General features: G+C 52.3%; 1 protein-coding gene across 2 annotated transcripts; it reads left to right on the forward strand.

Annotated features, from left to right (window-relative positions):
• Positions 1-5: 5 nt before the first annotated feature.
• On the forward strand, positions 6-27,473 carry ABCB9 (ATP binding cassette subfamily B member 9). 2 transcript variants are annotated; one of them, XM_029058042.2, is made up of 12 exons: positions 6-201; positions 8,597-9,331; positions 10,527-10,641; positions 11,485-11,615; positions 16,371-16,576; positions 18,961-19,158; positions 21,689-21,817; positions 22,303-22,491; positions 22,852-23,025; positions 24,069-24,228; positions 24,614-24,750; positions 26,012-27,473. In XM_029058042.2, the coding sequence occupies exons 2-12, from the start codon at positions 8,713-8,715 to the stop codon at positions 26,300-26,302; spliced, it is 2,349 nt and encodes a 782-aa protein (XP_028913875.1). In that variant the 5' UTR covers positions 6-201; positions 8,597-8,712; the 3' UTR covers positions 26,303-27,473. The 2 variants fall into 2 exon arrangements, with proteins under 2 accessions (XP_028913875.1, XP_028913876.1); XM_029058043.2 differs by lacking the exon at positions 6-201 and adding an exon at positions 4,900-5,060.

Consider the following 27,473-nt stretch of genomic DNA (forward strand, 5'->3'; position numbering starts at 1 on the left):
GCCAGCAGGGGGCGCGGCCAGCGCGTCGGCCGGCGGCTCCCGGCCCTCGCCCGCTGCATCGCCCTTTGGCCCGGCGCGGCTTGGCGCAGCGCCTCGCAGAGGAGAGGAGAGGCGGGGGTGCCTCCCCCCCCCGCCCCCCAGGCGGTCTCAAATGAGCCGCGCCGAGCGTGGACCCCCGGCCCACCTGGAGGCAGGTAGCAGGTAAGGCGGGCCAGGGACCCGGGCGGGCCGTCCCGGGGCCCGGACACCTGCACCTTCCCTCTCCCCCGGGGCTGCAGGGATGCTCAAGCTCCCCCAGGCTGGAACCTTCTCCCCCCCAATCCCGGGCAGGTGCCAGTCCGCTGCCCTCCATGCCAGGCCGGCCCAAGTGAGGTTTCCACTTGGCCCCCGCTCCTCCGACCCTTAAAAAACCAGGGTTTCCAGCTAGAAAGGGGCAGGGGGGTGGCCAATCAGCACTCCAAGGATGCCATTTCCTCCCCCCACCCCTTGCCCGTAAACCCGTCATTGGACAGGGATGGGCTCTCTCTGTTGCCCAATTGCCCCTTCCAAGCGCTTAGTCCAGCGCTCTGCCCCCAGTAAGCGCTCAATAAATACGATTGAATGAATGAAGAGTTGATAGAGACGTTCCCTGCTCACAGTGAATTTAGAGTCTAGAGGGGCATACAGATATACACTGTTTTGCTCTGCTGTCTATCTCCCCCGATTGGACTGTGAGATCGTCACTGGGCAGGGATGGTCCCTATCTGTTGCCCAATTGCCCATTCCAAGCGCTTAGTACAGTGCTCTGCACATAGGAAGCGCTCAGTAAACATGATTGAATGAATTCCACGGGCCAGGACACAGTGTGGCAACTGGATGCCCAAGCGCCCTCGCCCGCCATCCCTTAGGAGGATGCAGCCCGGATTGGGAGGTCCAAACCCGACCTCCTAGAGGGGGGTCTAAGCCGAGGTCCACAGAGGGGTGCTGAGTGGGGAGCCCACCTCGGCCCCCCTCAACCTCCCTGTGGCTCTGTTTGCTCTTTTGGCCCACGTGTTTCCAGACCAGCTCATCCCCGGGCCCTGGAGATGTGGGCCTGGGCACTTATTCGAAGTGAGGTCCTGGGGTGAACACCCAGAACTGAGCCAAGCCTAGTCTAAAGGAAACCTGTGGCCTCTCTAATGTCCTGACCCCGGGGGTCCTGGCTGCGGCTTTGCCAGGGGGAGGATTCAATTTGTCACCCCCTCAGAATTGAAATATTGCTTAGGTTCCTCGGTTTATGCTCCCTGATCCCTCTTAGATACTCCCCCCCCCCCCCCCCCCCCGCCTGCAGGGAGAAGAGAAAGGGGAGGGGATAGGCTGTCTCTGCAGCATCCTTTGCAGGTCCAGGAGGGCTGAGCAGGCGGTTTAATGTTGCATTTTTTTTAACCCTTGACTCCACAGTTCCCAATGAGGAAGCAGATCCAGACCTGTAGACGTACCTTGAGGGTAGAGGGCAAAGGAGGCCATATCCCTCCCAACTCTGTTGGCTAGGATTCCTTTTAAAGGCTCTTGCTGGGGTGATCTTGACTGAATCCGACACCTGTGTGACCTAACCACTCCCCCTCCCAATGCCCAACCACAGCCCAAGACCTCTCCTGAGCCCTCAAACTATTACCTGGGGGGGGGGGGGGGAAGAAAGGTCTTCTCCCTTTTGGGTTTGACTGGGCTAGGAATATATTCTGATCATTTGCCCAGAGGGAGAAGCAGAGTGGTCTAGTGGATACAGCACAGGCATGGGAGTCAGGAAGCCCTGGGTTCTAATCCCGGCTTTGCTACTGGTCTGTTGTGTGACCTCGGACAAGTCACTTTACTTCTCTGAGCCTCAGTTACCTCATCTGTGAAATGGAGATTAAGATTATGAGCCCTATTTGGGGCAGAGACTGTGAATAGCTTGCATGTACCCCAGAGCTTAGAACAGTACTTAACAAATACCATAAAAAAGGGGAGAAAAGGAACAAACCATATGCAGAGGGCATTAGCTTCCCTGACATTCTGGCCATGCTATCCAGGGTCACCTAGAGATGATGTCCTCTGGTGAGGGCTCCAAGCCCTCCCTTCTGATGGTCGAGGCGTAAGGGAGATTCGGAACTGATACTAGTTGGCTCAGGGCCCCCTGATAACATTACATTAGGCAGGAGGCCAGCCTGCTGCCTCTCTGTCCCATGAAAGGGCGAGCGGTGTGCTTCCTTAGGCAGGCCACCTCACTCAAGACAACATATTCCCCTCAGTCAGCCCGGGCCATCAGTGCAGGTTGGGCTAAGATGGGCACCTCCATCAAAAAGGAGATCAAGAGCAGGGACTCCAGATCTGCTAGGAAGTCAATCTCTTCATTTCCCTGCCTCCAGGAGAGGCTGCATTAAAAATCTGACCTTGGTAGTTTTGGGGACCCCCTGCCTGGAAATGTCACCTCTAAAGGCCTCTTCTGGCTTTAGATTTCTATGTTGTGCCTGAGAGAAACCGTACACCTTGCCCACGGGTTGCAGCTCCCCAGCTTGGTAGTGGAGGGAGGAAATTGGCCGTGGCTGTGCTTTTTTCACCCTAAATTGGAGGACACCCCACCCCCCCACTAAGTTGGGGACGGTTGGGAAGGGGCAACGTGAAACTTCACTGACCATAATTCTGACTTGTCCCCCTGCTTCCGTTTCTTCCAGAAAACTCAGCCGACATTTGGTGTTATCTCTGCTGGCCTTATCACAGCTCTAGGATGTGGGCTCACAGGGTGGGTATGCAATGAGTAGGTGGAGAAAACTGAGGCTCTTGAAGGACAGGGACCTAATCCAAGCCAAAGTGAGAGGAAGGAGAAGAGCCAAGTAAGATGGGGTGGCCATGTGAGGCCAGACTAGAGTTTCTGTGCCAGGTCTCCCTGCAGAAGGAACCCCACTGCACTTATGTACATATCTGTAATTCCTTTATTTATATTAATGTCCGTCTCCCGCTCTAGACTATAAGACTGTGTCAGTTTATTGTTATGCTCTCCCAAGCGCTTAGTACAGTGCTTTGCACACAGTAAGCGCTCAATAAATACGATTGAATGAATGAATGACTGAATGGGGTGAAGATGGGTTGTCATTGATCAAGCTTTCCAGACTCTTTCCTAGGAAGGAAGAGCCTGGAACAGAGATTTGGAAGAAGGGACACTTGAAGACTTTGGGGCCTGAGTAGGCTGCTTAGGGCTGCTCAGCCTTTCAGGACTCTTGGATCTTTCCTAGTTTTTTTCTGAGATAAGTTGACCCTATTTCTGCCTTTCCCTTGCCCCTTGAGGAGGGGGGTGTGTGAACTGTGTATGAATGACAAAGTAGAGCTAGTTCGGTCCAGCTGCTGCTTGGGAGTGGGATAATATACCTGACTCCAAGATCCCTCCCTTTAAAAAAAAAAAAAAGGTCTGTCAAGAACTTTCTATGTGCCAGGCACTGTACTAAGCGCTGGGGTAGATACAAGCTAATCAGGTCAGACATAGTCCAAGTTCCACATGGGGCTCACAGTCTTAATTCCCATTTTACGAATGAGTAACTGAGGCATAGAGAAACGAAATGAGTTGCCCAAGGTCAGACAACAGACAAGTGGCAGATCCCAGCTCCTCTGAGACCAAGATCCATGCTTTTTCCATGAGGCCACGCTGCTTCTCCCTGAGAAGACTAATAATAATAATGATACTTATGGTATTTGTTAAGCGCTTACTATGTGCCAAGCACTGTTTTAAGAGCTGGGGGTAGATCCCGGCTCTGACACTTGTCAGCTGTGTGACTGGGCAAGTCACTTCACTTCCTCTGGGCCTCAGGTACCTCATCTGGAAAATGGGGATGAAGACTGTGAGCCCCACGTAGGACAACCTGGTGACCCTGTATCTCCCCCAGCGCTTAGGACAGTGCTCTGCACATAGTAAGCACTTAACAAATACCAACATTATTATTATTATTATACAGGGTAATCAAGTTGTCCCATGTGGAGCTCACAGTCTTAATCCCCATTTGACAGGTAAGGTAACAGGCCCAGAGAAGTGAAGTGGCTTGCCCAAGGTCACACAGCAACCAAGTGGTGGAGCCGGGCTTAGAACCCTCAACCCGTGACTCCCAAGCCTCTTTCCACTAAGCCATGCTGCTTCTCGACTACTCTAGCCTTTAAGCTCCCTGTAGGCAGGGATTGTATGGTCTCACCATATTGTAGTGTACTCTCCCTTGCGTTTAGTACAGTGGTCTGCATACCGTGTGCCCTCAACAAATACCATGGATTGATCCTTTGATTAAGAATAGCCAGGAAGCAGGGGATGAGTGCTTAATACAGTGCACACAGTCAGCGCTCAATAAATTTGATTGAACGAATGTGTATGGAGGATGGTAAACTTTGTGTCTCATGCTGCTGTAGGTCATAGCTCTAGGAGGAGCCAGAAGCCCATTTGGAGGTAGGTGGTATTTACCATCTCTCCTTCCGCCCTCATCTCTGGATGGGGAGAGACGCTGAGCGCCTCTAGGTACTTGCTCTGACGAGTGCCATCCTTTGGGCCAGGTTTTGGCATTCTTACCCAAGGTGTCTGTGATCACTAAATATTTCAAACCAGTGAACTGTGTGTCAGAAGAACACTTGGGATATTTTCTCTGGTGTGTGTACGTGGTGGGAGGAAATCACTGGCGCCATAGGGATTCTCTTTGCTAGTCCAAGATCCTTTTTTCTTTTAAAGTACCAATTTTGGCTGATAATTTTAACTCCCCGAGTTGCCCGTTCCCCCCTTTTCCTTCCAAACCCCGCTCTTGCTCCAAAGTCCTTTGAAGCATGTTTCTTCTGGATCTGTCGATCAGAAAAACGGTCATTTCATTCAGTTTAGAGAGTGCGGCCGGAATGATGGCGGGTGAAATTCTTTCGGTTCTCTTTGATGTTTTGAAACTCGATCTCTCAGCCATATTCCAGCTTGGAGAATTCAGGATAGAGGATGGAGTAAGCTGGGTAATGGGAGAAATGAGACTTGGGAGCCCGCCCAGTAGGACTGAGAACTTGAGATGGGGAGCAGTGGAGAGAAAGCTCACTCACGGGCACTTGAGCTTAGGCCGGTGAGTATTCGGATATCTGTGCCCTCTCCATGCTCTCTCTATACCCTCCCCCTCACCTTTCAGGTGGGTTCGCAGTGAATCCCCTCTCCGGAGCCCATGTAGGATCTTTTTGCCAGCCCCAGTCCCATTTCTGGGGCAGAGCATCAGCTGGGGTGGGGTTCTTTTTCTCTTCAGGATACAGCAGAGCCTAGCGTGGGTGGGGTTAGGAACAGAGCAGGTGGGTGTCTCTCAAATCTGGGTTTCCCTGCACTCACTCACTCACCGTGGATTCTGCATTGCAGCAGCTCTTTCTGGCTGAGGGCGGGAGGCTCCCAGCCTGTGGTTGCTGCTTCCCCTGGGCCAGAGGAGGAGGGGCAGGTTCTTCACCAGCCTATTATTACCTCTGCCTTTCATCCCACCTTTCCCTGACCTGGGGCCCAGGCTGCAGGCCTGGCTCCAGCAGAGACCCTGAGAACCCAGAGTTGCTGACTCAGATAGCTCCTGCAGACACCTGGCAGCTTCCTGTTGGCTGCTCTTCTAAAAGTCTGTCCTTTGGGGAGGGAGAGGAAAAAAGGGAAGGGCCATGGGCATTTTGGATGGGGATGTAGGGGATCACATTCACATATTCACATTCAATAGTAACTATTGGGCACTTACTATGTGCAGAGCACCGTACTGAGGGCTTGGAATGTACAGTTTGGGAACAGATCCAAATCCAGATCCAAATCACCCCCTTCCCTCTTCTCTTCTCCCTCCCCAAAGCACTGAGCGGTCTGCAGCTCTCCCTGACTCCTGCCCTCTCGGTCTCACCATTCATTCAGTCATATTTATTGAGTGCTTACCATGTGCAAAGCACTCTACTAAACGCTTGGGAGAGTACAATACATCAACAAACACACACACTCCCTGCCCACACCAGTCAAAGAAGCGCATGTCATCACGTGACTCTGGGCACGCCACGTAGTGCGATGATGTCACCCGAACTATTTTGTGGAAGGATGGCAATTTCACATGACTCTAGAACATTTCTTTCTCCTGGTGGGGACCCCCAGTCCCTCTCATTTGGTCCAGAGGGGTTGCATTTCCTGGGCCGCCTAAACTCTGTGACGACGACCCCGCCGTGGAACTCGGTGGCAGGGGCCGTGGCCGAGGGAGGCTGGGCGCTGAATGCGTTTTAAGTGGGCCAAAAAGCATCCAGTCCTGGACAGAAGAAAGACCAGCTTAGTACAGTTCACTGTAAAGTGGGTGACTCCCCTTTCCCCATAACCTCTGACCCCTCCCCATTTGCTTCAGCTCAGGGGCAGGGACTGAAGCAGAGGGAGGTTGAGCTCTTAATTTAAAAACACATAAAGACATCCTGTGCCATACCTGTTCTGGACAGGGAAGAGGTCAACTAAAGCCTGGATTTTGGGATCCCAAAGCAGACGATTGGTCATTGTACCTGTCGGGCTTTGCGTGGGTGCTCTCCTCCAGGAGGAGATGTGCTCCTTGCTCACTTTGAGAGCATTGGGAAGGTCACCGCATGGAACTGTTGCCACGGCTGGGCTCTGAGCTAGAGCCTGAAACTCTGCCCCTCTAGCCTCCATCCTCTACTGCCTTTATCCTTCAAGTGCTTAGTACAGTGCCTTGCACACAGTAAGCACGCATTCAATATGATTGACTGAATCCTTGTCCTTGGCTCTTATGCTTTTGCTGATTCATCTTTCCCTAGGGGTCTGTCACCAGCCCCTTCTTGGCCTATATTCTAAATAATGATAATAATAAGGGTGGTACTTGTTAAGCACTTACTCTGTGCCAAGCACTGTTCTAAGTGCTGAGGTAGATACAGGTTAATCAAGTTTGACACAGTCCCTGTCCCACATTAGGCTCACACTATTATTCCTGTTTTATGGATGAGGTAATTGAGGCACAGAGGGACTTGCCCAAGGTCACGTAGAAGACATGTGACAGAGTTGGGATTACAACCCAGGTCCTTCTGACTCCCAGGCCCATGCTGTCTCCACTAAGCTATGTTGCTTCTAAATCCCTTTGGGGACTGGAAGCCAGCTCTAATTTTCACCCCTGTATTTTTTTTCCTAGTGCTTAGTCCTTTGTTTTGTATTCAGAAGGCACTTAATAAATACTATTACTACTAGTCCTGGTCCCACAGCCCATCAAAAAGCAGTCAATACATATAATTGATTGATTAATCGAGCCACTCAGTTTCCATGACCCTACTGCTGGGTTTCTGTTGTGTTTTGTAAAATGGCATCTATCAAGTGCTTACTATGTGCCAAGCACTGGGGGAGATACAAGATGATCAGATAGGACCCAGTCTGCCTCATAGAGGGCTCAGTCTGAAGGGGAGAACACATTTTATCCAGGTACAGATGAGGAAACGGAGGCCTAGAGAAGTTAAGTGACTTGCTCAAGGTCACACAGCAGGCAGGTGACGGAGCCAGGGCTAGAACCCAGATCTCCTGACTCCCAGTTCTGTGCCCTTTCCACTCAAACACATTTCACCTTGTTGAATACCCTAGGGAATTTGGGGAGGGGGGAGAAAATTATTTCTGTAATTAGGGAGCTGAATTGAAGAGAGCAAAGTCTTATCAGGGAAGAATTCATTACAGCTCCTTTTGCTTCTCTTCATTTTACAGGAAGTCACACCTAACCCTGGCCAGGCACATTCTTCTCCTCATTTTGCAGGTCCCAGACTCCGGAGCTAGAAAGTACCCCTCCTATACCTGGGCTTTCTCACTGAAAAGACTAAAACTAGGCAGGGAGAAACCACAACTCAGTGATTACTTACTGCATTCACTGTGATGGCTGGCTTCAGCCTAGCCAGGGAGTTCACACAGCCGGCACCCCAGCCCGTAGGGTCTTTGGCCCCGGCCTCCTTCTCAGAGTGTCCGGCTCCTGGGCCCTTTTCAGGAGTCGATAGGGTGGTTCTTGTTTTGGGACGTGAGACAGCCCCAAGGTACTTAGCAATTTTCAGAAGTGGAAAAACCTGAGAGTAAGGGAAGTACGATGCCCAAAAGTTCACTACTGCTAGCTGGGCCCCCTTGACTGGTACAGGACAGGCTCCCTGATTCCATGCATATTGGCTTTGAGTGTTACTATGGAAACCAACGAGGGTGGGGGGAAGGGGGAGGATGGGTCCCATGAAATGAGACAGCAGAGTTTTTTTACTTAGAGTATTGAGTGTGCTTAGCCCAAAGTGGGGTGACAGATGAGGTGTTTCTGAAGACTTTCAGCCGTGTTAAGTGCTTGGCAGTCTCCTCCACTTCCCCAGCAGGGTAAATGAGAGAGGAGACTGGTCACTGTCACAGTATCATAGCAACGGGAGCACTCCAGGGCTAGAGAGGCCTCTGGGAAACTAGCAGGAGATCCTGGCTTGGTTCCCCCCCATCCTACCCTGGCAAGTCCAGAGAAAACAAGACTGCTTAGGCCCAAAGCTATGGCGGACTAGGGGTAGAAATCACGGGGAGACATTTAGGACAACGGGAAACGTTTCCCCTCCATCTCAAAGCCTCCTCTGGTAACCCCCGGCCTCTCTCCTTGGATTCCGGCCCTTTCAGGAACAACCAGGATGTCGGAACTGTCGGCTCTGAACTAGAGGTCTCGTTCTGCCTTCCCCCAAAGCCCTGGGCCGCCGCCACCACCGCCACTGCCAACACCCCCTGCTCCGGGCAGAATGAGGGCCTGGAAGGCCGTGGCTGTGACCGGCGCCTTCATGAGCCTGGACGTGAGCGTCACCACCCTGCTGTATGCCTTCAGCCACCGGGACCGGGGGGTCCTGCAGGACCTGAGGGACTTCAACGTCTTCAACTCGGTTTTGGACTTATGGGCTGCCTGTCTCTACCGGAGCTGCCTCCTGCTGGGGGCCACCATCGGGGTGGCCAGGAACAGTGCCTTCGGGCCCCGTCGCCTGAAGGCTTCGTGGACCTTCATCACCCTGGTGTGCCTGTTTGTGGGCATCTACGCCATGGTGAAGCTCCTTCTCTTCTCTGAAGTGCGCAAGCCCATCCAGGACCCCTGGTTCTGGGGTCTCTTCGTGTGGACCTACGCCTCCCTCGGGGCCACCTTCCTCCTGTGGTGGCTACTGTCCACGGTGCAGCCGGTCCGGGAGGCCTTAGAGCCGGGGGCGGCGGCGGCAGGAGAGCAGGGCCCCTGCGGGAACCGCTATCCCACCGAGGGGCGGGAGAAGCCGGAAGAGGCCTCGGGTGCCACGCTCCAGAAACTGCTGTCCTACACCAAGCCTGACGCGGCCTTCTTGGTGGTGGCCGCGTTCTTCCTCGTGGTCGCCGCGCTTGGTGAGTGGGGCGGGATGGGGTGCTGGGTGAACCCCCACCTATAGCTGGGAGGAGTTGCTTGCGGGGAGGTTCTCTATCGGGTCTCTGGGTTAGGGGTTGGGAGCCCCGGGGGGTGGCAGGATGGTAGATCTTACCTGGGCCTGAGTCAATGGAAAGGTGTCCCAAATCCAGATACTACCCTAAATCCCTCTCAGCACTGGGGGCCCACTGCTGATGAGGCAGAACCCCTGCATGGACAATGGAGCGACAGCCGTGCACATCCAAGGAAGTCAGTGGTCCCCGGCTGGGACTACGTATTGCAGCAGCACTGGGGCGACCTGCCCCTTGGCCCCCTCCCCATCTGGCAGTCAGATTGAGCCCAGTTAGGAAGAACATGTCAAGCTGTGAACAGGTGCCATGCTCCCTGGTCCTGAGCCAGGTTGGGCAGGGCTCTAGGATTTCCAGCCCAAATCTCCCAGGCCTGCCTATTCGTATAGTCTAACCACCTTTCCTGTGCCATCTTCCCACTCCTACCACTTCTGATTCCCAGTCAGAATGGTGATTTCTATCTTGGGCTGGAGGAGGAGATGGAGGAGAAGACTAACAGGATTAACGGATGCTTGAGAAGCAGCGTGGCCTAATAGGAAGAGCATGGGCCAGGGAGTCAGAGGATTTGGGTTCTAATCCCGGCTCTGCCACTGATCTGCTGCATGACCTTGGGCAAGTTACTTTTCTTGTCTGCTCCTCAGTTCCCTCATCTGCAAAGAGGGGATTCAGTAGCTCTTCTCCCTCCTACTTAGATTGTGAGCCCCATGTGGGACCTGATGATCTTATTTCTACCTCAGTGCTTAGTACAGTTCTTGACACAGAGTAAGTGCTTAACAAATACCACAATTATTATTATTATTTTTATTCCTTGGCAGATAGTCTGAAACCTCTCAATACTGGAACAACTACTTCCTATGCTTCCCTCAGTCCTTCTTCATCCGATCCTGCCCTCTGTCCTCTTCACATTTGGTTTACCAAACCCTCAGACGCAGTATACTTCCCCTCCAGCTCTAGCCCCTGCCACCCCCTTAGCAAGGCCCACCCTGGATGTGACCAGGGCTGTGCTCACTCAATACATCAGTGGTATTTACTGAGTGCTTACTGTGTGTAGAACACTGTACTAAACACTGGGGAGAGAGTCATCAGTCCCTGTTCACTGTCCTGGCAGGAGAGACATTCCTCCCGTACTACACTGGCCGGGCTATCGACGGGATCGTCATCCAGCAGAGCATGGACCAGTTCTCCACGGCGGTGATCATCATGTGCCTCCTCGCCATCGGCAGGTAGTTGGTGGGTTACTTGCCTCCTGGGAAAGGTTCCTGGTTGCATTTTCAGGGTAGCGCCCTTTAAAATGATCCAGCAGGAAATGGCACGCTAAGGTGCCAAGGGGCCCTCTGGGACCTTTTGACTCTTCTCTAAATCGGTTGTCACAGAAATCCAGTTTAGCCTTGGCTTTTTAGGCGCGAGTGTGGGCTGACCTGTGAACGATTTCCATTTGGCTGGGAGGAGGCGGGACTTCCTCCTGGCTTCCATTTTGTTTTGCTATTGGTTAGGGACTTCCCAAGGGGGCCACTTTTTCTCTAAATCCTTCCCTTGCTGGCATTATCGAGACCAGTACTCTGTGTGGCGTGTCCAAGCCAGGGGTTCTCTGTGGCTTCAAGTAAGCCTGGCTCTAAGAGTTCTCAGATCCTTTGGTTCTAAGTCAGGGCCAGGCCTAGGCAGGATGGTATTCTTGAGTCCCTCCAGGATATTTAGCTGCCCCATCCCCACTATTTATCCTCCTGAGCTTGGTACTGCTCCCTCCCTCATGGGCGGACCCGTTTTCAAATGCTTTCAGTGAAGTGATGGCCACTTCAAATTGATCCCTACACACATTTAGTAAACCCCTAGCCAGGAGATTAACAGAGGAGCTTTTTCGGCCCTGTTTCAGCAACCTTTCTTCCCCAGCCCGAAAAACAGGCAGCCTGTTTTGGGTCCTGTTCACAATTAGAGCTTGGAACCCCACCCCTTGGTCTGTAATATGCCCAGCTCTGAACCGGACCCCCAACACCCTTCCCCTGCGTGCGGGTGTGATGAAGCGCTGGCTTGATTAGATATTTCCTATAACGTCTCTTATCTGCAATTAGCTCATTTGCCGCAGGTATTCGGGGTGGCATTTTTACACTCATATTTGCCAGACTGAACATTCGACTTCGCAACTGCCTCTTCAAATCGCTGGTCTCTCAGGAAACAAGCTTCTTTGACGAGAATCGTACAGGTTGGTCTCCCCAAGGCCTTTGGTTCCCTTTGAGTCATCCAGCTAGTCTCTAGAGAGAACCTACTGGGATCCATGGTATTTTCATTCTAAACACCTAAACTTCAGGCAGACTTGCAGATTAGCCACTGGCCTGCATTCCTGGAGCCAGCATTAATTATAAGCAGGCCAGAAATTGGTTTTCTTCACACAGGAGGCGAGCTATTTTTCAACAACAAAATACCAAGTTTGTGAGCAGGTGAATTTGAGGTCTTGTGTCAAATGGCTTTGTGAGATGTGAAATACTTTAATAGTTTGTGCTGTTCCTTGTACATCATATGGCAAAGCGACCTCTGAAGCACTGAGAGGGTCTTGCTTTATGAAGGCCACTCTGTACAAATTGTCCTATTCTTATGGACCCACTGAAATCGTGGTGGTTTTTCTCATCCCCATTTTCCATGCTGAAAGCAGGAGATTGGCAGATAGCTTCGTGGATGGGAAAACCCACTTTTTCCAATCCAAATATCTAAGTGTGCCCTTTGTTGTAGCAAGGCATAAGTGAATAAATATGGCTCACTCCTTGGGAGAGCCTCATCAGCCATGCCTCCTCCTTGTCCCCTGCAGCCATCTCCACCACCTCTGAAGGCCAGACCTGGGGCTGAGAGCATTTATTCTTCTGGGGTCAATCAATCTATCAATTAGTGGTATTTTTCAAGTGCTTACTGTGTGCAGAGCACTCTCTGTCACTTGTCTGCCATGAGACCTTGGGTAAGTCCCTTCTCTGTGCCTCAGTTACCTCATCTGTAAAATGGGGATTGAGTCTGTGAGCCCCATGTGAGACAGGGACTGTGACCAACTCAATTTGCTTGTATCCACCCCAGCGCTTAGTACAGTGCCTGGCCTATAGTAAACACTTAACAAATACAATCACTATTATTATTATTACAAAGAACTTGGGACAGTACAAGACAACAGAGTTGGATGACACACTTCCTGCCCACGATGAGCTTCATTCACTACTCAGCAGCTCTCCCATTCATTCAATCGTATTTCTTGAGCACAGTGCAGAGCACTGTACTAAGCGCTTGGAAAGTACAATTCGGCAACAGAGACAATCCCTACCCAACAACGGGCTCACAGTCTAGAAGGGGGAGACAGACAACAGAACAAAACAAGTAGACAGGCACCAATACCATCAAAATAGATAAATAGAATCCTTGATTCTCCCCACCCATGTCCTCCTTCCCTCCCCTTCCTCCCAACACTAGAGCTGGGAGCTGATATGTGTCCATTCAGTGGGATGAATGTTGGCATTTGGATTAAACTTCCTGCTCATTGCTCCGAGAGATTTCTTCAGATGGCGGCCCACATGGGGTCTTCCCTAGAAAAATTTGTAAGGGAGTCAGACCTGGCTTCCCCAGGACCCCCTCCTTCGATCATTCATTCAGATGTATTTATTAAGCACTTTGTGCTTAACTCAACAGTAAACTGTGACAATCCCTACCCACAACAAGCTCACGGTCTAGAGGGAGGGAGAAAAACGTCAGTACAAATAAATAAAATTACAGATATACACATAAATGCTGTGGGGCCGGGAGGGGGTGGGGAAGAGCAAAGGGAGTTAGGGCAATGCAGAAGGGAGTGGAAGATGAGGAAAAGTGGAGCTTAGTCTGGAAAGGCCTCTTGGATGAGATGCACCTTCAATAAGACTTTGGAGGGAGGGCGAGTAATTGTCAGATTTGAAGAGGGAGGGTGTTCCAGGCCAGATCTGGATGTGGACCGCGGTCGGCAGTGAGACAGGCAAGATCGAGGCACAGTGAGAGGGTTAGCACTATAGGAGCAAAGTATGTGGGCTGGGTTGTAGAAGGAGAGAAGTGAGGTGCGGTAGGAGGGGGCGAGGTGATGGAGAGCTTTGAAGCCAATGGGGAGGAATTTTTGCTTGATACGGAGGTTGAAAGGCAACCACTGGAGATTTTAGAGCGGGGAGGGTGACATATCCTGAACATTTTGTAGAAGAATGGTCTGGGCAGCGGAGTGAAGTATGGACACTGGACCTTGCCCCCCATCAGATCCTGCTCAGATTTGATCTCCAATTCAATTCACTCGTTTGTACTGAGCTCTTAATGAGTGCAAATCACTGTACTAAGAGTTTGGGAGAGTACCATATAACAATAGACACACCTAATCCCAGCACCAAGCTCTTGGGGGACCACCCCTGCTTCCTGGCTAGAAGGCGCACCCCCTTAATCTGGGGCTCCCACAGCTGTTGTCAGAGCCCTGGGACTTGGCAGTGGAGCCATATTCTCCGTTGCCCCAAGGGTCTCTCGCCTGAGAATCAGGAGACATAAGAGGGGTGAGTCCCTCTGCCACCTGTCAACTGTGTGACTGTGGGCAAGTCACTTCACTTCTCTGTACCTCAGTTCCCTCATTTGTAAAATGGGGATGAAGACTATGAGCCTCACGTGAGACAACCTGATGATCCTGTATCTACCCCAGCGCTTAGAACAGTGCTCTGCACATAGTAAGCGCTTAACAAATACCAACATTATTATTATTATTAGGGGGGCCAGTTTGGCGATGGCCACTTGAGGGCGCAGCCACCTCACGTTTCACTCAGCAGCTCAGCTTGGTCCAGGAAAAAGAGCAGAGGAAGATGAGGGTGTCCGGTGAGCCCTGAAAACGGTCAAGGCCGCACAGAAGGGAACACATTCCTCTGGTCCAAACTCCAAGCAGGAAAGCTCCTAATCAAGACCTCCCTCCCAGCCAGCAGTGATCGCAGGTCCCAGGGAGCCAAGCGTCCCGTCCCCCCACCGCCCCGTGGACAGTCACTCCAAGAGGCCCCGGCTGGGGCTGTGACGGGCTCCTTCCCGCCGTCACGGCGGAGACCTCAGTGGGTGGGTCGGACCCCCAGCCTTCAGGGGAGAGGGTTAATGTGGAACCAAGAGGCTGTCATTGCAGCACGCCAAGCCAAGTCTCACGACTCCATTCTTGAATCTAGTCTGTCGCCTCTTTTCCAAGGTTCTTTGCCAACTACTGCAGTAAGCTCATTGTGGGCAGGAAATGTGTCTACTGACTGTTAGAGTGTACTCTCCCAAGCACTCAATACAGTGCTCTGCACACCATAAGTGATCAATAAATATGATGGATTGATCTAGGCCCAAGGAGCAGCATGGCCTGGTGGAAAGCGCATAGGCTTGGGAGGTCAGAGGACCTGGGTTCTAATCCCAGCCCCGCCACTTGTCTGCTTTGTGACTTAGAGCAAGTCACTTAATTTCTCTTGGCCTCAGTTCCCTTATCTGCAATATGGGGATTCAGTACCTGTTCTTCTTCCTGCTTAGACTGTGAGCCCCATGTGGGACCTGATTATCTTGTATCCACCCCAGTGCTTAGTACAGTGTTTGGCACATAGAAGCACTTAAATATTATTATTATTGAACAAAGGTCAGGGAAGCAGCATGGTCTAGAGGAAAGAGTTTGGGACTGGGAGACAGGAGTCCTGGGTTCAAGTCCCAGTTCCACTGGCCCGCTGACAGAGCTTGGTTAAGTCACTTAACCTCTCTGGGCCCCGATTTCCTAGTAAGTGGAGATAGATTGCGAACTGTGTAAGGGGCAGGGTCGGTATCTGATCATATCACTTTGTTCCTACCCCAGGGCTTAGCATATAGTAAGTGCTTAATAAATGCCATAACTATAATTGTCAAGGAATCAAGAATACCTATTTCATTCATTTTTGTACCAGTCTTCTCTGGGTGAGGGCAGGTAGGTACATTTTGGTCTACATTTAATAATAATAATTATGGTATTTGTTAAGCACTTACTTTGTGCCAGTCATGGTTCTAAGCACTGGGGTAGATACAAGATAATTGGCTTGGACACAGTCCCTGTCCCAAATAGGGCTCACAGCCTTAATCCCCATTTTACAAATGAGGAAACCAAGGCACAGAGAAGTGAAGTGACTTGCCCCAGGTCACACAGGATTATAACCCGTGACCTTCTGACTCCCAGGCCCATGTTCTGTCCACTGGGACACGCTATTTGCAAGATTGCAAGCAGCACAGAATAAGCCAAAATAATAGTGCTCTCTTGGTCTTTATCCTGAAATAAGGCTAGTGTGCCATTCTCAAAAGAATTCCAGTCTTGGGAGGAGAGACTAGTCCGGGGAACTGGAAGTCCTGAATCAGACAAGGCAATCCCCACTCTATGCCTCTGTGCTCCTCTCTCCCACCTCCCTTAAGATGTGGGGGAGGATTAGGGGTGTGGATGAGGAGGCAGGGGTAATGAGACAGCATCTAGAAAGTGCTTTTCTGGGAGAGATAAAGGCAAAGAGCAAAGGCGGTGATAAAGTTGGTAGGCAGAGATGATGAAAAGAGTAGGGTAGAGAGTAAGCCAGACCATACCAGATCTCAGATCACAGAAAATCAATCATTGGTATTTATTGAGCATTTACTATGTGCAGAACACTGTTCTAAGTCCTTGAGAAAGCACAATAAAACAGAGTTGGTAGACTCAGTTCCCTACCCACAAGGAGCTTACAGTCTAAGAGCTTGCAGTACTGTGACTGGCTTCCTAGTGGATTTGAGGAATTGACACAATTGGGACAGTTAGCATATCATGGCATTGGAGCCTCTCTAAAGACCAGCTGGGAAATGGTCAGGGTGGGGGTGGGAAAGAATATGGGGAGCCTGATGAATAAAGTACCTTAGTTTCCCCTCCCTTCCCTCTTCCCCCTACGTCCCTTTCACTGGGCCACTGTGCAGAGCTGAGCTGCCTGTGTTCCAGGGGACATCATCTCCCGCTTGACCTCTGACACCACCATCGTCAGTGATCTGGTCTCCCAGAACATCAACATCTTCCTGCGCAACACGGTGAAGGTGACAGGTGTCGTCGTCTTCATGTTCAGTCTCTCCTGGCAGCTCTCTCTGGTCACCTTCATGGGCTTCCCCATCATCATGATGGTGTCAGACATCTATGGCAAATACTACAAGGTAGGTGCCCTGCCCCCCCACGACTCTGCTGTCCCCCTTAACTAATCTGGGTTGTGTTAACCAACTTCTCCCAGAGGATTGCCTCAGGGAAGCAGGAATTGACCAGAAGGCAGCTAAGGCAGGCTCAGCTGGATGAACAAGGAGGCTGTCTGTACCTACTAATTGGCCAGGTCCCAGGAGGGGAAAACAGCCCCAGGGAAAAAGGATTCTGGGAAAACCATCTCCCACCCATTTGTTCTGGGCAGGAGGAAGCAGAAGCAGAGAAGCCAGCATGACCTAGTGCAAAGAGCTTGGGCCTGGTAGTCGGAAGGACTTGGGTTGTAATACCACCTCTGCCACTTGTCTGCTGTGTGTCCTTGGGCAAGTCACTCAACTTCTCTGTGCCTCATTTATTTCATCTGTTAAATGGGGATTAAGACTGTGAGGCCCATGTGTGACATGGTTGTCCAACTTGATTAGCTTGTATCTACCCCAGTGCTTAAGTACAGTGCCTGGCAAAGAATAAATGCTTAACAAACACCATTTAAAAAAAAAAAAAAGATGAGCAGCGGGAGGGAGTTAAGTCCTCCAGAGCTGAGATCATTCATTAGCCTCGGAGCTAGGACCCCTGAGCGGCAGAGGCTGGTGACCGAGACTCTGTGAGGAAAAGAAGGATTTTAGGTTTGGAGTCAAATCCCCTTATGTCTCTGGCCTGTAAAATGCAGCTGGCCCCCGAATCCCACTGCCCCCTCCCTTTCCCTACCAAGAGGAGGAAGCAAGTCTGGCTGGCTGGGAGCAAGTTCTGGGTGCCAGGCCTTGCCTCGCCCCCTCTTCCTGCAATGAATCAGTTCCCTCATTCAGAGCCTGGTTGTGTGTCCCCGGCCCCACCCTGAGGCTTCTCCCCAGCCCCCGAGTCACGTGACCGAGAGCTTTCCTGTAAGAATGGAAAGACTGACTTCACGTGCCGGCCGCAGCCCCGTCTGCCCTGCAGTTCCTAGGGTGGGGACTCCCTGCCTCTTCTCAGCGACTCTCCTCCTTTTGGTTGGCAAACCTCAGGACTGCGGCCTTGGCAGCAGAACACCTTCAGGCCACCTTAACTCCAACCCTCCCACTGTCCTCTCCTGCCCCCTTAGCCATCTGGCTCACCTCTCTGGGCCCCAGCCCAAATGGCAAGTCTGGGTGTGCTCGGTACTCAGGCGCCTCTGCTACCAAGTCATTGCTTCCACTTTTAATGTGCCTGGACATTTTCCGTGGAACTGACGGGAGATCCTCCTCCACTCAGGCCAAATAAGCCATTAGGCAACCTCTGAGATTCAACCCCATTCCTGCCAGGGCCGCATGTCCTGCTGCTGCCTTGAATAAGCTGTGTGTTTAAAGAAGACTCGGGCGTGACGCATAGTTACTTCGTACTTTTTAAGTCCACTCAGTTTAGCCCAGCTGAATGGGCAATAAGAATCTGTTGCCCCTCAAGTCTCTCTTCATTTGGCCCTTCCTTCCGTCCTTTCCCTTGGTTCTTAAGGCATCGGGAGAGCCCTGGCTTTCCTCGGACTCTCTGGAAGGCGAGCGTGCCAGCTACCTGTCAGACCTCTCCTTGGGCCGGTTTGGGCTCCGTTGGCTGGCCTGTGGAGACCACCGTCCTGGGAGAGTAGAACTGTGCTGAGAGGCGGAGATGGCTTTTTCCACCTGTTCTTGGCTCCATTGGAAGCTTGCTGCGGGCAGGCCGGGTGCCCACGCTGGCTGCAGGCAGGACCAAGAGTCCCTGACTTCCTTCCATTGCTTCTGGGCTGCAGGTCAATATCTTGCTTAGCTGACATCCGAGAATCAATCTCTTCTGAAAAACCAAGGCTGGGTCGCATAAAATGGTGGCATATATAAGCATTCAGAAAAATGGTGGAAGGATGATTTCCAGATAGTGAAACTATTAGAGTAGCTGGTACTTAGATTGTGCCTTTAGCAGAGAATCCAGGAGTCCTTTATTGGCATTATCTGATTGTTTCATAATGGGAGCAAGACATATAGCGAGAAGTATTCTCCACCCATAGGACCGGTGAGAAAGTAGAGGTCTGGAAAGGTTGAGTGATTGGCCCCGGGGCAAAATTGGGTGAAAAATCCTGGAATTCAGCCCTTCCAGCTTTGGACTTTGCTGTCTATCTAGACTGCCCCCCACCTCTCGGAATGATCAAGTGGGAGACTCTCCATTCACAAGCCCTGTGGGTCCTTCTGGAAGAAGATGGGTTACCTTTATATCCTAGAGTACCCAAGATGAAGAAAAGCCCTCTAGGTGCACCTGGAGGGGGGTCTCGAAGCTGTTCTAGAATGCACACGCTACTGAGGTAGGTGAGGAAGGATGCAAGCTGAACTTACGATGTTGATTTTCGCCTTTCATCTCCGCTTCCCGGATACAGAGACTTTCCAAAGAGGTTCAGAATGCCCTGGCCAAGGCCAGCAACACGGCCGAGGAGACCATCAGCGCCCTGAAGACGGTGCGGAGCTTCGCCAATGAGGAGGAGGAGGCTGAGGTGTACTCACAGAAGCTGCAGCAAGTGTACAAACTCAACAGGAAGGAAGCGATGGCCTATACATACTACGTCTGGGGGAGCGGGGTAAGCGTCCCCCTTCCTTCACCCCCAAGCTCCGCGACTGCTGGATCGTCCGCTGCAATCTGTGGGATCGTCGAGATGATAGGCAGTGAGGAACGATAGGCCACGAGGAGCGGCGTGGCCTAATGGAAAGAGCCCGGACCTGGGCTCTTTCTGACTTGGGTTCTGATTCCGGCTCTGCACTTATCTGCTGTGTGACCTTGGGCAAGTCACTTACCTTCTTTGTGCTCCTTTTTTCTTTTTTTTTATGGTATTTTTTTAAGCACTTACTATGTGCCAGGGACTGTTCTAAGTTCTGGGTTAGATACAAGATAATCAGGTTGGACACAGTCCCCGTCTCACACAGACCTCACAGTTTTAATTCCCATTTTACAAATGAGGTAACTGAGGCATAGAGAGGTGAAGTGACTTGCCCAAGGTCACACAGCAGACTAGTGGCAGAGCCGGAATTAGAACCCAGGTTCTTCTGACCTGCAGACCCATGCTCTATCCACTAGGTCAGGTACCTCATCTGTAAAATGGGGTTTAAATCTTCTGATTTAGACTGTGAACCCCATGTGGGACAGGGACTGCATCCAGTATTTACCCCAGTGTTTAGTACAGGGCCTGGCGCCTAGTAAGTCCTTAACAAGAACCATTAAAAATTAAAAAGACCCCAGGAGACACGTTTGTTTTCTAGCCTCTCCATCCAGGAGGAGGAAAACCTCAGATTTTGAAGATTCATCATTCATCAGACATTTAAGATAGCCCAAGCCCTGTGCTCTCTAGATGATAATGAGATAATAACACCTTTTGTTTCTATAGCCTCCTCTCCTGGGGCCTCACCCACATTATCTCGCTCAGCCTGCCCTCCTTCCTGGGAGGCAGGGAGTGAACAGCATGAGCGAGCCTCATTTTACCGATGGGGAAACAGCCACATAGAGCAGGGAGGTGATGTCAGTGACGTCAGCAAAGCCAGGACTACAGTCCAGTCCCGGGACTCCCATCCCATGTGTCCAAAAACAATGGAAGAGTTTCCAGGGATCTGGGCCCAAAATTTTCATGAGTCCTTGTGAGCTTGGCTGCCTCAGTGGTAGTCACACGTGTGTCTGTTTATTATTGCAGTGCAACCTCCCAAGCGTTTAGAACAGTGCTCTGCACACAGTAAGCGCTCATTAAATACGATTGAATGAATCTGAAGACCTAGCATTCCGGGCTCAGACTGTAGGTCCCAGGTCCCTCTGGGTCTGGTGGCCACTGTTTGAGTCTTGTAAATGGCCACTTATCTGCCTTCTTGCCCAGAGCAAGTTACAACATACTCTGATTAAGTTGAAAAGAATGCTGACTTGGTTCATTCCATGACCTGCAAATCCATCCTTGGGAAGGCCTTTTAGCCAGAGGTGGTGCACTCAGGTCTCTGACAGTGTGGGGGTTACATTCTTGATGAATCTTACATTTAAAGAAAACTAACAAAATAGCACAAGCACCTGGACCCCACTGTGGGAGTGCCCACACCCTCTCTTTCCAGTAGCATATCCTTCCAGTATTCTGTCCAGATAGATGAGTGCCTGGAGAATGTTCTCTAATTCCCTGAGGGTAGTTAGTACATTCCTATTATTGTAGCCTAGACCTGGAGAGATCCCTAGGATAAATTCAAGATAACCAGCTCAGAACCAGTCCCTGTCCCACAAAACATTCACAATCTAAGTCAAAGGGAGAGTAGTTTGTCCCTCAGTTTTGTCCTATCTGAAAAACAGGGATTAATGATTTGCCCAAGGCCATTCAACCAGTCATTGGCAGGGTTGGGTTGCTTCCAGTCCGTATTCTTTTTCCACTAGACCTCTCTGCCTCCGACCTGGTAAAATAAGGCGTGTGGGCTAGTAGAATTTTATATTTATGTATAAGACTGGTTTGAGGGAGAGGGGAAGTGAACTGCTGGTGGGTGGAGATCTCGTTTACGGGCCAGCGCTGTGCTGCCTACTGTCCTTGGCCTACAGCAATGCTTTCCCAGCCAGCATTTCTACTCTGAGGTGCACCAAACCCTCTTGAGTGATCTGGGAGCTTTCCCACCCACAAGCCAGCGGGCCAGGGCAGGTGGCGGCACCCGATTGCCCAGAGGCCCCTGGGTGCACAGGGCCAGAGAGCCACGGCTGCTGCTCTGCCCTTTCCTGGCTTGGGCCCGGCACTTGGGAGTAGGAAAGCCCAAACTGGCATGTGGACGTGCCACAGCTGCATTCGGAAGACCCTGCCGCAGGACACTGGCCAGGAAGCCCTGACCTAGAGGGGTGACTGGTGACGAGGGTTTTCAGGAAGACTTTATCCAGTTCATCTGGAATTACCCTCCAGTCCGAGGGAATGGGAGGGAAAACACAGTCGGAGTCTCGTGAATCATTCAATAGTATTTATTTATTCATTCAATAGAATCCCCCTCCCCTCCCCCAGGCACAGGGAGCCAGGCAAGCAGGACAAATGGCGAGGGCTTGGGGTTGAGGGGGTGCTTCAGCAGAACACCCTGGACCCCAGTCACACTCCCCTCTGTCCCTTGGGCCTCCAGCTCACTCTGCTGGTGGTGCAGGTCAGCATCTTGTACTATGGCGGCCACCTGGTCATCTCTGGCCAAATGACCAGCGGAAACCTCATCTCCTTTATCATCTACGAGTTTGTTCTGGGAGACTGCATGGAGGTGAGTCGCTGGGAACAGGGGACTAGGTGCGGGTGCTGGCAGCCCGAAGCGGGAAAGTGTGGACGGAGGAGGGGAAAGCTAGGTAGGAGACTGAGGGTGTGGCTGTGGGGCAAGGAGTGCCAGGCTGGTTGGTGCTAGTTGGGGCCTAGGAGGATACATGGGGAGTTGGGAAGTGTTTTTAGGAGAGAGCACTAGCGATAAGTTTGTCTGGGATATGAGAGTGTTGGGGTGTCTGGGGTGCCTGACAGGGCAGGGGAACAGTGGGGGGTCAAAGGTGAGGGGCAAATTACCTGGAAGCACCCAAGTAAAAATTACAAGAAGATACCATAGGGAGGGCACATTTTCTCTGGGCCAGTTTGCCTGTTGCAGAGGCTTCTCTGGTCTAGTTCTTCAGGGCCCACTTCCTTTGTCCCCAGGAGTCAGTCGGAATTAGGTCAGACCCTTGGGAAGTGGAGGCAGGGGGGTGACGGCTTGTGTCTCTCCAGTCAGTCGGCTCGGTGTACAGCGGGTTGATGCAGGGGGTAGGGGCAGCCGAGAAGGTGTTCGAGTTCATCGACCGGCAGCCGACCATGGTGCACGATGGGACCCTGGCCCCCGAGCATCTGGAGGGCCGCGTGGACTTCAAGAACGTCTCGTTCACCTACCACACCCGCCCCTCCTCGCAGGTCCTGCAGGTGAGAGTTCCCTGGCCTCCTCCTTCCCCTCGCCACTGGCATCAGGACAGGCAGGAGGCCCGTGAACTAGGCTGCCCTTCCTGTTGGAAAGGGGGAAGTGGGAGCCGCAGACCCAAAGAGCCCTAGAGATTGGAGCGTCCTAGATGTGGCCAGTGGAGGGAGGGAGGCAGAAGGGCCCGGAGAGGCATAGCAGACTGGATGGTTTGGCAGTCTCCAGGCGGAGGGCTTGAGCACCGGGGGGTGAACTCCGAACGCAGATGGGTTCCCAAGAGGATGGAAATTTCGGCCGGTTGGAGTGGGTGGGTCTAGGGGGATGGGGGTGGATAACAATTCCCTATTTCGATCCCCGCTGTCTTTCAGAATGTATCCTTCACCCTAAACCCAGGCAAGGTGACGGCTCTGGTAGGCCCCTCGGGCAGTGGGAAGAGCTCCTGTGTCAACATTCTGGAGAATTTCTACCCACTGGAGGAAGGGCAGGTGCTACTGGATGGAAAACCCATCAGCAATTATGACCATAAATACCTTCATAGAGTGGTTAGGTGGTCCTATGCGTCTGAGGGTGTGCTCCAGTTTCTTCAGTGGGTAAATGCCTCACGGGCAGCTGGTGAACAGTTCATCATTCAGTCGTATTTATTGAGCACTTACTGTGTGCAAAGCACTGTACTAAGTGCCTGGGAGCGTATAACAATAGACACATTCCCTGCCTAAACGAGCTTACATTAGTGTCAGATGGCCAAGGCAACTTTGGAAATACCCTAGGCCAGTAGGCAAGTGATTGATTAGAGAGGAATGGAAATTTCATTCTTTTTGCTACTAGGTTCAAGCACCAGTGGGGCAGTTAACAAAGGGGTGGGCTGAAAATGCTTTGTGCCTATTTGCAAGGTTGGATAAATAAATGCCATGCGCCTGGTGTTTGCGAGTAAAGGTTAGTTCCCACTGAGGAGCTGATAGGCCTTACCTCTCCCAGCTTCAGCTGGCCAGTTACAATTGATGACTCCTCAGTGGCACCAAGAAAGGTGCATGGAGAAGCAGCATGGCCTTGTGGAAAGAGCACAGACCTTGGGAGTTATCTTGTACTCTCCCAAGCGCTTCGTCCAGTGCTTTGCACACAGTAAGCACTCAATAAATACGAATTACTGAATGAGAGGAGTCATGTTTTAATGCCGGCTCTGCCGCTTCCCTGCTTTGTGACCTTGAGCAAGACGAGATCACACAGCAGGAAAGGCACTTGACTTCTTTGTGCCTCAGTTACCTCATCTGTAAAAGTCAATCAATGATATTTATTGAGTGCTTAACTTTTTGCAGAGCACTGAACTAAGTGGTGATTAAATAGCTGTTCGCCCTTCCCTTCCCTTCGAACTGCGAGTTCCATGTAGGAAAGGGACTGTGACTGCGTCTATGTCTTCCCCAACACTTAGTACGTGGCACAGAGTAAGCGCTGAAAAAATATTCTTTTTATTACGGCTCCAGAGTCCCCTGGATTGATTGGAGGAAGGAGTTTCAGGATGGGAAACTTTTGTCCAGTTGGAGTACTACTAGTCCTTGGGTTCTTTCCTCCCTTCCATTCCCCATGGCAGATCTCCTTGGTGAGCCAGGAGCCAGTTCTCTTTGCCCGCTCCATCGCAGACAACATATCCTATGGTCTGACATCGGTGTCCTTCGAGGCAGTGGTGGAGGCAGCGCAGAAGGCCAATGCCCATGGATTCATCACAGAGCTCCAGGATGGCTACAACACGGGTATGAGCATCAACATCATCAGTGGTATTTATTGAGCATGCACTACGTGCAGAGCACTGTACTGAGCACTGCCTGGGAGCTCTGCCTCCAGTGCTGCAGCATGGCATAGGTGGAAAGAGCACGGGCTCGGAAGTCAGAGGTCATGGGTTCTAATCTAATCCCGGCTCCACCACTTGTCATCTGTGTGACCCTGGGCAAGTCACTTCACTTCTCTGTGCTTCAGTTACCTCGTGTAAAATGAAGATTAAGACTGTGAGCCCCTCGTGGGACAACCTGATAACCTTGTATCTACCCCGGCGCTTAGAACAGTGTTTGGCACATAGTAAGCGCTTAACAATTACCATCATCATCACCTTTCCGTCATCTGTTGGCTTTCCTCTCACAGAGACCGGGGAGAAAGGAGCCCAGCTGTCCGGGGGCCAGAAGCAGCGCGTGGCGATGGCCAGGGCCCTGGTCCGCAAGCCGCCCATCCTCATCCTGGATGAAGCCACCAGCGCGCTGGATGCCGAAAGCGAATATGTGGTAAGTCGGTGGAGGGGGTTGCTGTGGAACCAGGGTGCGAACAGGGAGACCCGGGCTGGGTCTTCGACATCGGGGAGGCTGGGAGAGGCAACACTCCAGAGCCCCCGGCGGCTATGGGGGTCTGAAGTGATGCAGAGAACAAAACCCTCCTGAAAGGTTTGCTTGGTCCTCTGGACAAGGGACAGGGAGGATCTTTTGAGGGCAGAGCAGCCAACTTGGGAACCATTGGGGCTGTGGCTGGGCCGCCCTCACCTCTACCCACAGAGGTTCTGGATCCAAGCCTTCCAGTCCTTCAGAATCCTTTAGAAGCACCAGCTGGAGGCAGATGGTGCCCTGGGGGGGCTGTGGTCTGGCTAAGGGCACCATTAGAATCGTGGCCAGCTACCGTCCCGACGTCGAGGAGAACATCCTGCATCTGCTGCGTTTCTCTGTGTGCTAGCCTTCGAGATGGCAGCACCAGACCCAATGCTAACTGCAGGTACCGCCTTGTGGCTCAGATAAGGTTTCAGGGAGCCAAGGGTTGTGGCCGGAAAGAGATAGGCAGTCCGCCCTCTCCCCCGTGAGGACGTAACGTGAACTCATGGTACCCCAGGAAAGACAGCGTGGTCTGGTGGAAACAGCACAGGCCCGGGAGTCAGAGGATCGAGATTTCTAATGCCGGCTCTGCCACTGATCTTCTAGGTGACCTTGGACAATTTACCTAAGTTCCCTGTGCCTCAGTTACCTTATCTGTAAAATGGGAATTCAGTCCTACCCCCTTCCACTTAGACTGTGATCCCCTTGTGAGACAGGGACGGTGTCCAATCTGACTACCTTGGATCTACCCCAGCTCTTAGTACAGTACATGGCACAAAGTAAGGGCCTAACGAGTAGCATCATCATTATTATTATTAATTATCATCCTATAGATTTCCCCCACCTTCTGACACTTCAGCATTTCTGTCACCCTCAGCCCTTGTGTGCTCACTCACTCGCCGCTGTTACTGTAGCACTTATATATCTTTAAATTCTGTCGCTTCCCTGTACTTATAGTTTATTGTAGGATCTGTCTCCCTCCTTAGATCGAAAACTCCTTAAGGCAGATACCTTGTTTACTAACAGTAAGCCCTCAATCGGAGTGAGCGTTCAGTCGACGTTCTGGATTGGCCGGTTGACCTGACTCATTGGCTCAGTTCCCTCGACACTGGGAATGATGGGCTTTCCTCCCCCGCCCTCCCCCCACTCCCGACCCCACCCCACCCGTTGTCTCCTCTGCCGACAGATCCAGCAGGCGATCCACGGCAACCTGCAGAACCACACGGTGCTGATCATCGCCCACCGGCTGAGCACGGTGGAGAAGGCGCACAACATCATCGTGCTGGACAAGGGGCGTGTGGTGCAGCAGGGCACGCATAGGCAGCTGATGGCAGAGGGCGGCCTCTACGCCAGGCTGGTGCAGCGGCAGATCCTGGGCATGGACACGAGCACGGACCGGGGCGGTCAGCCCGAGACGAACTTCCCTCCCGGCCACAGGGAGCTGCCCGGTGGGCAGGGCGAGGCGCCCAAGGCGTGACCCTTGGGGTGGTGTCCGTGATGTCCAGACTGGCAGAAGCCCCCTGCCCAGGAGAGCCTCTTGGAATGTGCCCCGGCAAGCCCACCGGGGCCTTGAGGCTAAGTTCACTTGGTTGCAGAGATTTGTGCACGTCACTGTAGGAGGGGCCTGTTCACTAGTCCCCCACATTAATGCTTCCTGCAGGTCAGTTCCCTGTTCCCCCTCCACCACTTAACACCTCCAAACTGGGTTCTCTGAGGGAAAGACCTCCCATCTCTCCCTCTCCCTTCCCCCTTCGCTCCCTCCCCCCATCGCAGTTGCCGGAGTCATGCCAGGGAGGCGGGACGACTGTTTTCTGTCCTCCTGGGTCGGCTTTCCAGGCTCTTCCGGGGCATGTGGGAGGGGAGGTGCCAATCCCTAGCGATGACTCCCACCCACGTCCTCCTTCTCCACACGCCCCGCCCCGTCCACCCAGTTGTCCCCAGGCCCCGGGTCAACCTTCTGGGGGTGAACGGCGTTGTTTTTACGCAGAGACCTAGCTGGGTTTCTAGTGCTGAGTCTGGCTGCCTCGCAAGCTTTGTGGTCGGTGTTGGTTTTTGGGTTTATTTTCATCCTTTCTCCGTTGATAGTCTGGAGCCCACTGGTTTCGTCTCATGAAAAAAATGCCAATCAACTAGGAGTCTTGACCCAACTTGGGGGTGAAACACCATTCCTGGAAAAGAGGTCAGATAACATCCTTGACACATCAACCAGGCCACCCGGGCTTTCCCGCCAGCTCCCCCCGGTGAGCCCAAAGCCCTGGACTCCTGGAGACTGATGAGGTTCCCCCATCTCAGGGGGTGAACGTACGTGGGGGACTGGGGAAGACTTGGAATTCAGTGGGCCTCCCTGCTGGGTGGCCGAGTCAGGGCCAGACTCACTGTGAACCATGACCAACCTCAACCTGGGGAATGGGCAGCCGGCTGGCACCAGTGCCGTGAGGGAGATGGCGCCCAGCACAATGCCAACACGGCATTCGCCTCCAGCACTTTAGCCACCCCCCCACCCCCACGGTTTCTTCCTGCTGCTCTCTGCCATTGGGCGGTTGTGTTGCAACGTTCTTTCTGTGTTGTGGAGCGGGGGCCAGGGGGTGGCTGGTTGTCTTCAAACCACTGAGGGACCTGTCAAATAAAATACTACCTCTGCATCTCCA

The sequence above is a fragment of the Ornithorhynchus anatinus genome, chromosome 2 (assembly GCF_004115215.2).
Source record: "Ornithorhynchus anatinus isolate Pmale09 chromosome 2, mOrnAna1.pri.v4, whole genome shotgun sequence".
NCBI lineage: Eukaryota > Metazoa > Chordata > Mammalia > Monotremata > Ornithorhynchidae > Ornithorhynchus > Ornithorhynchus anatinus.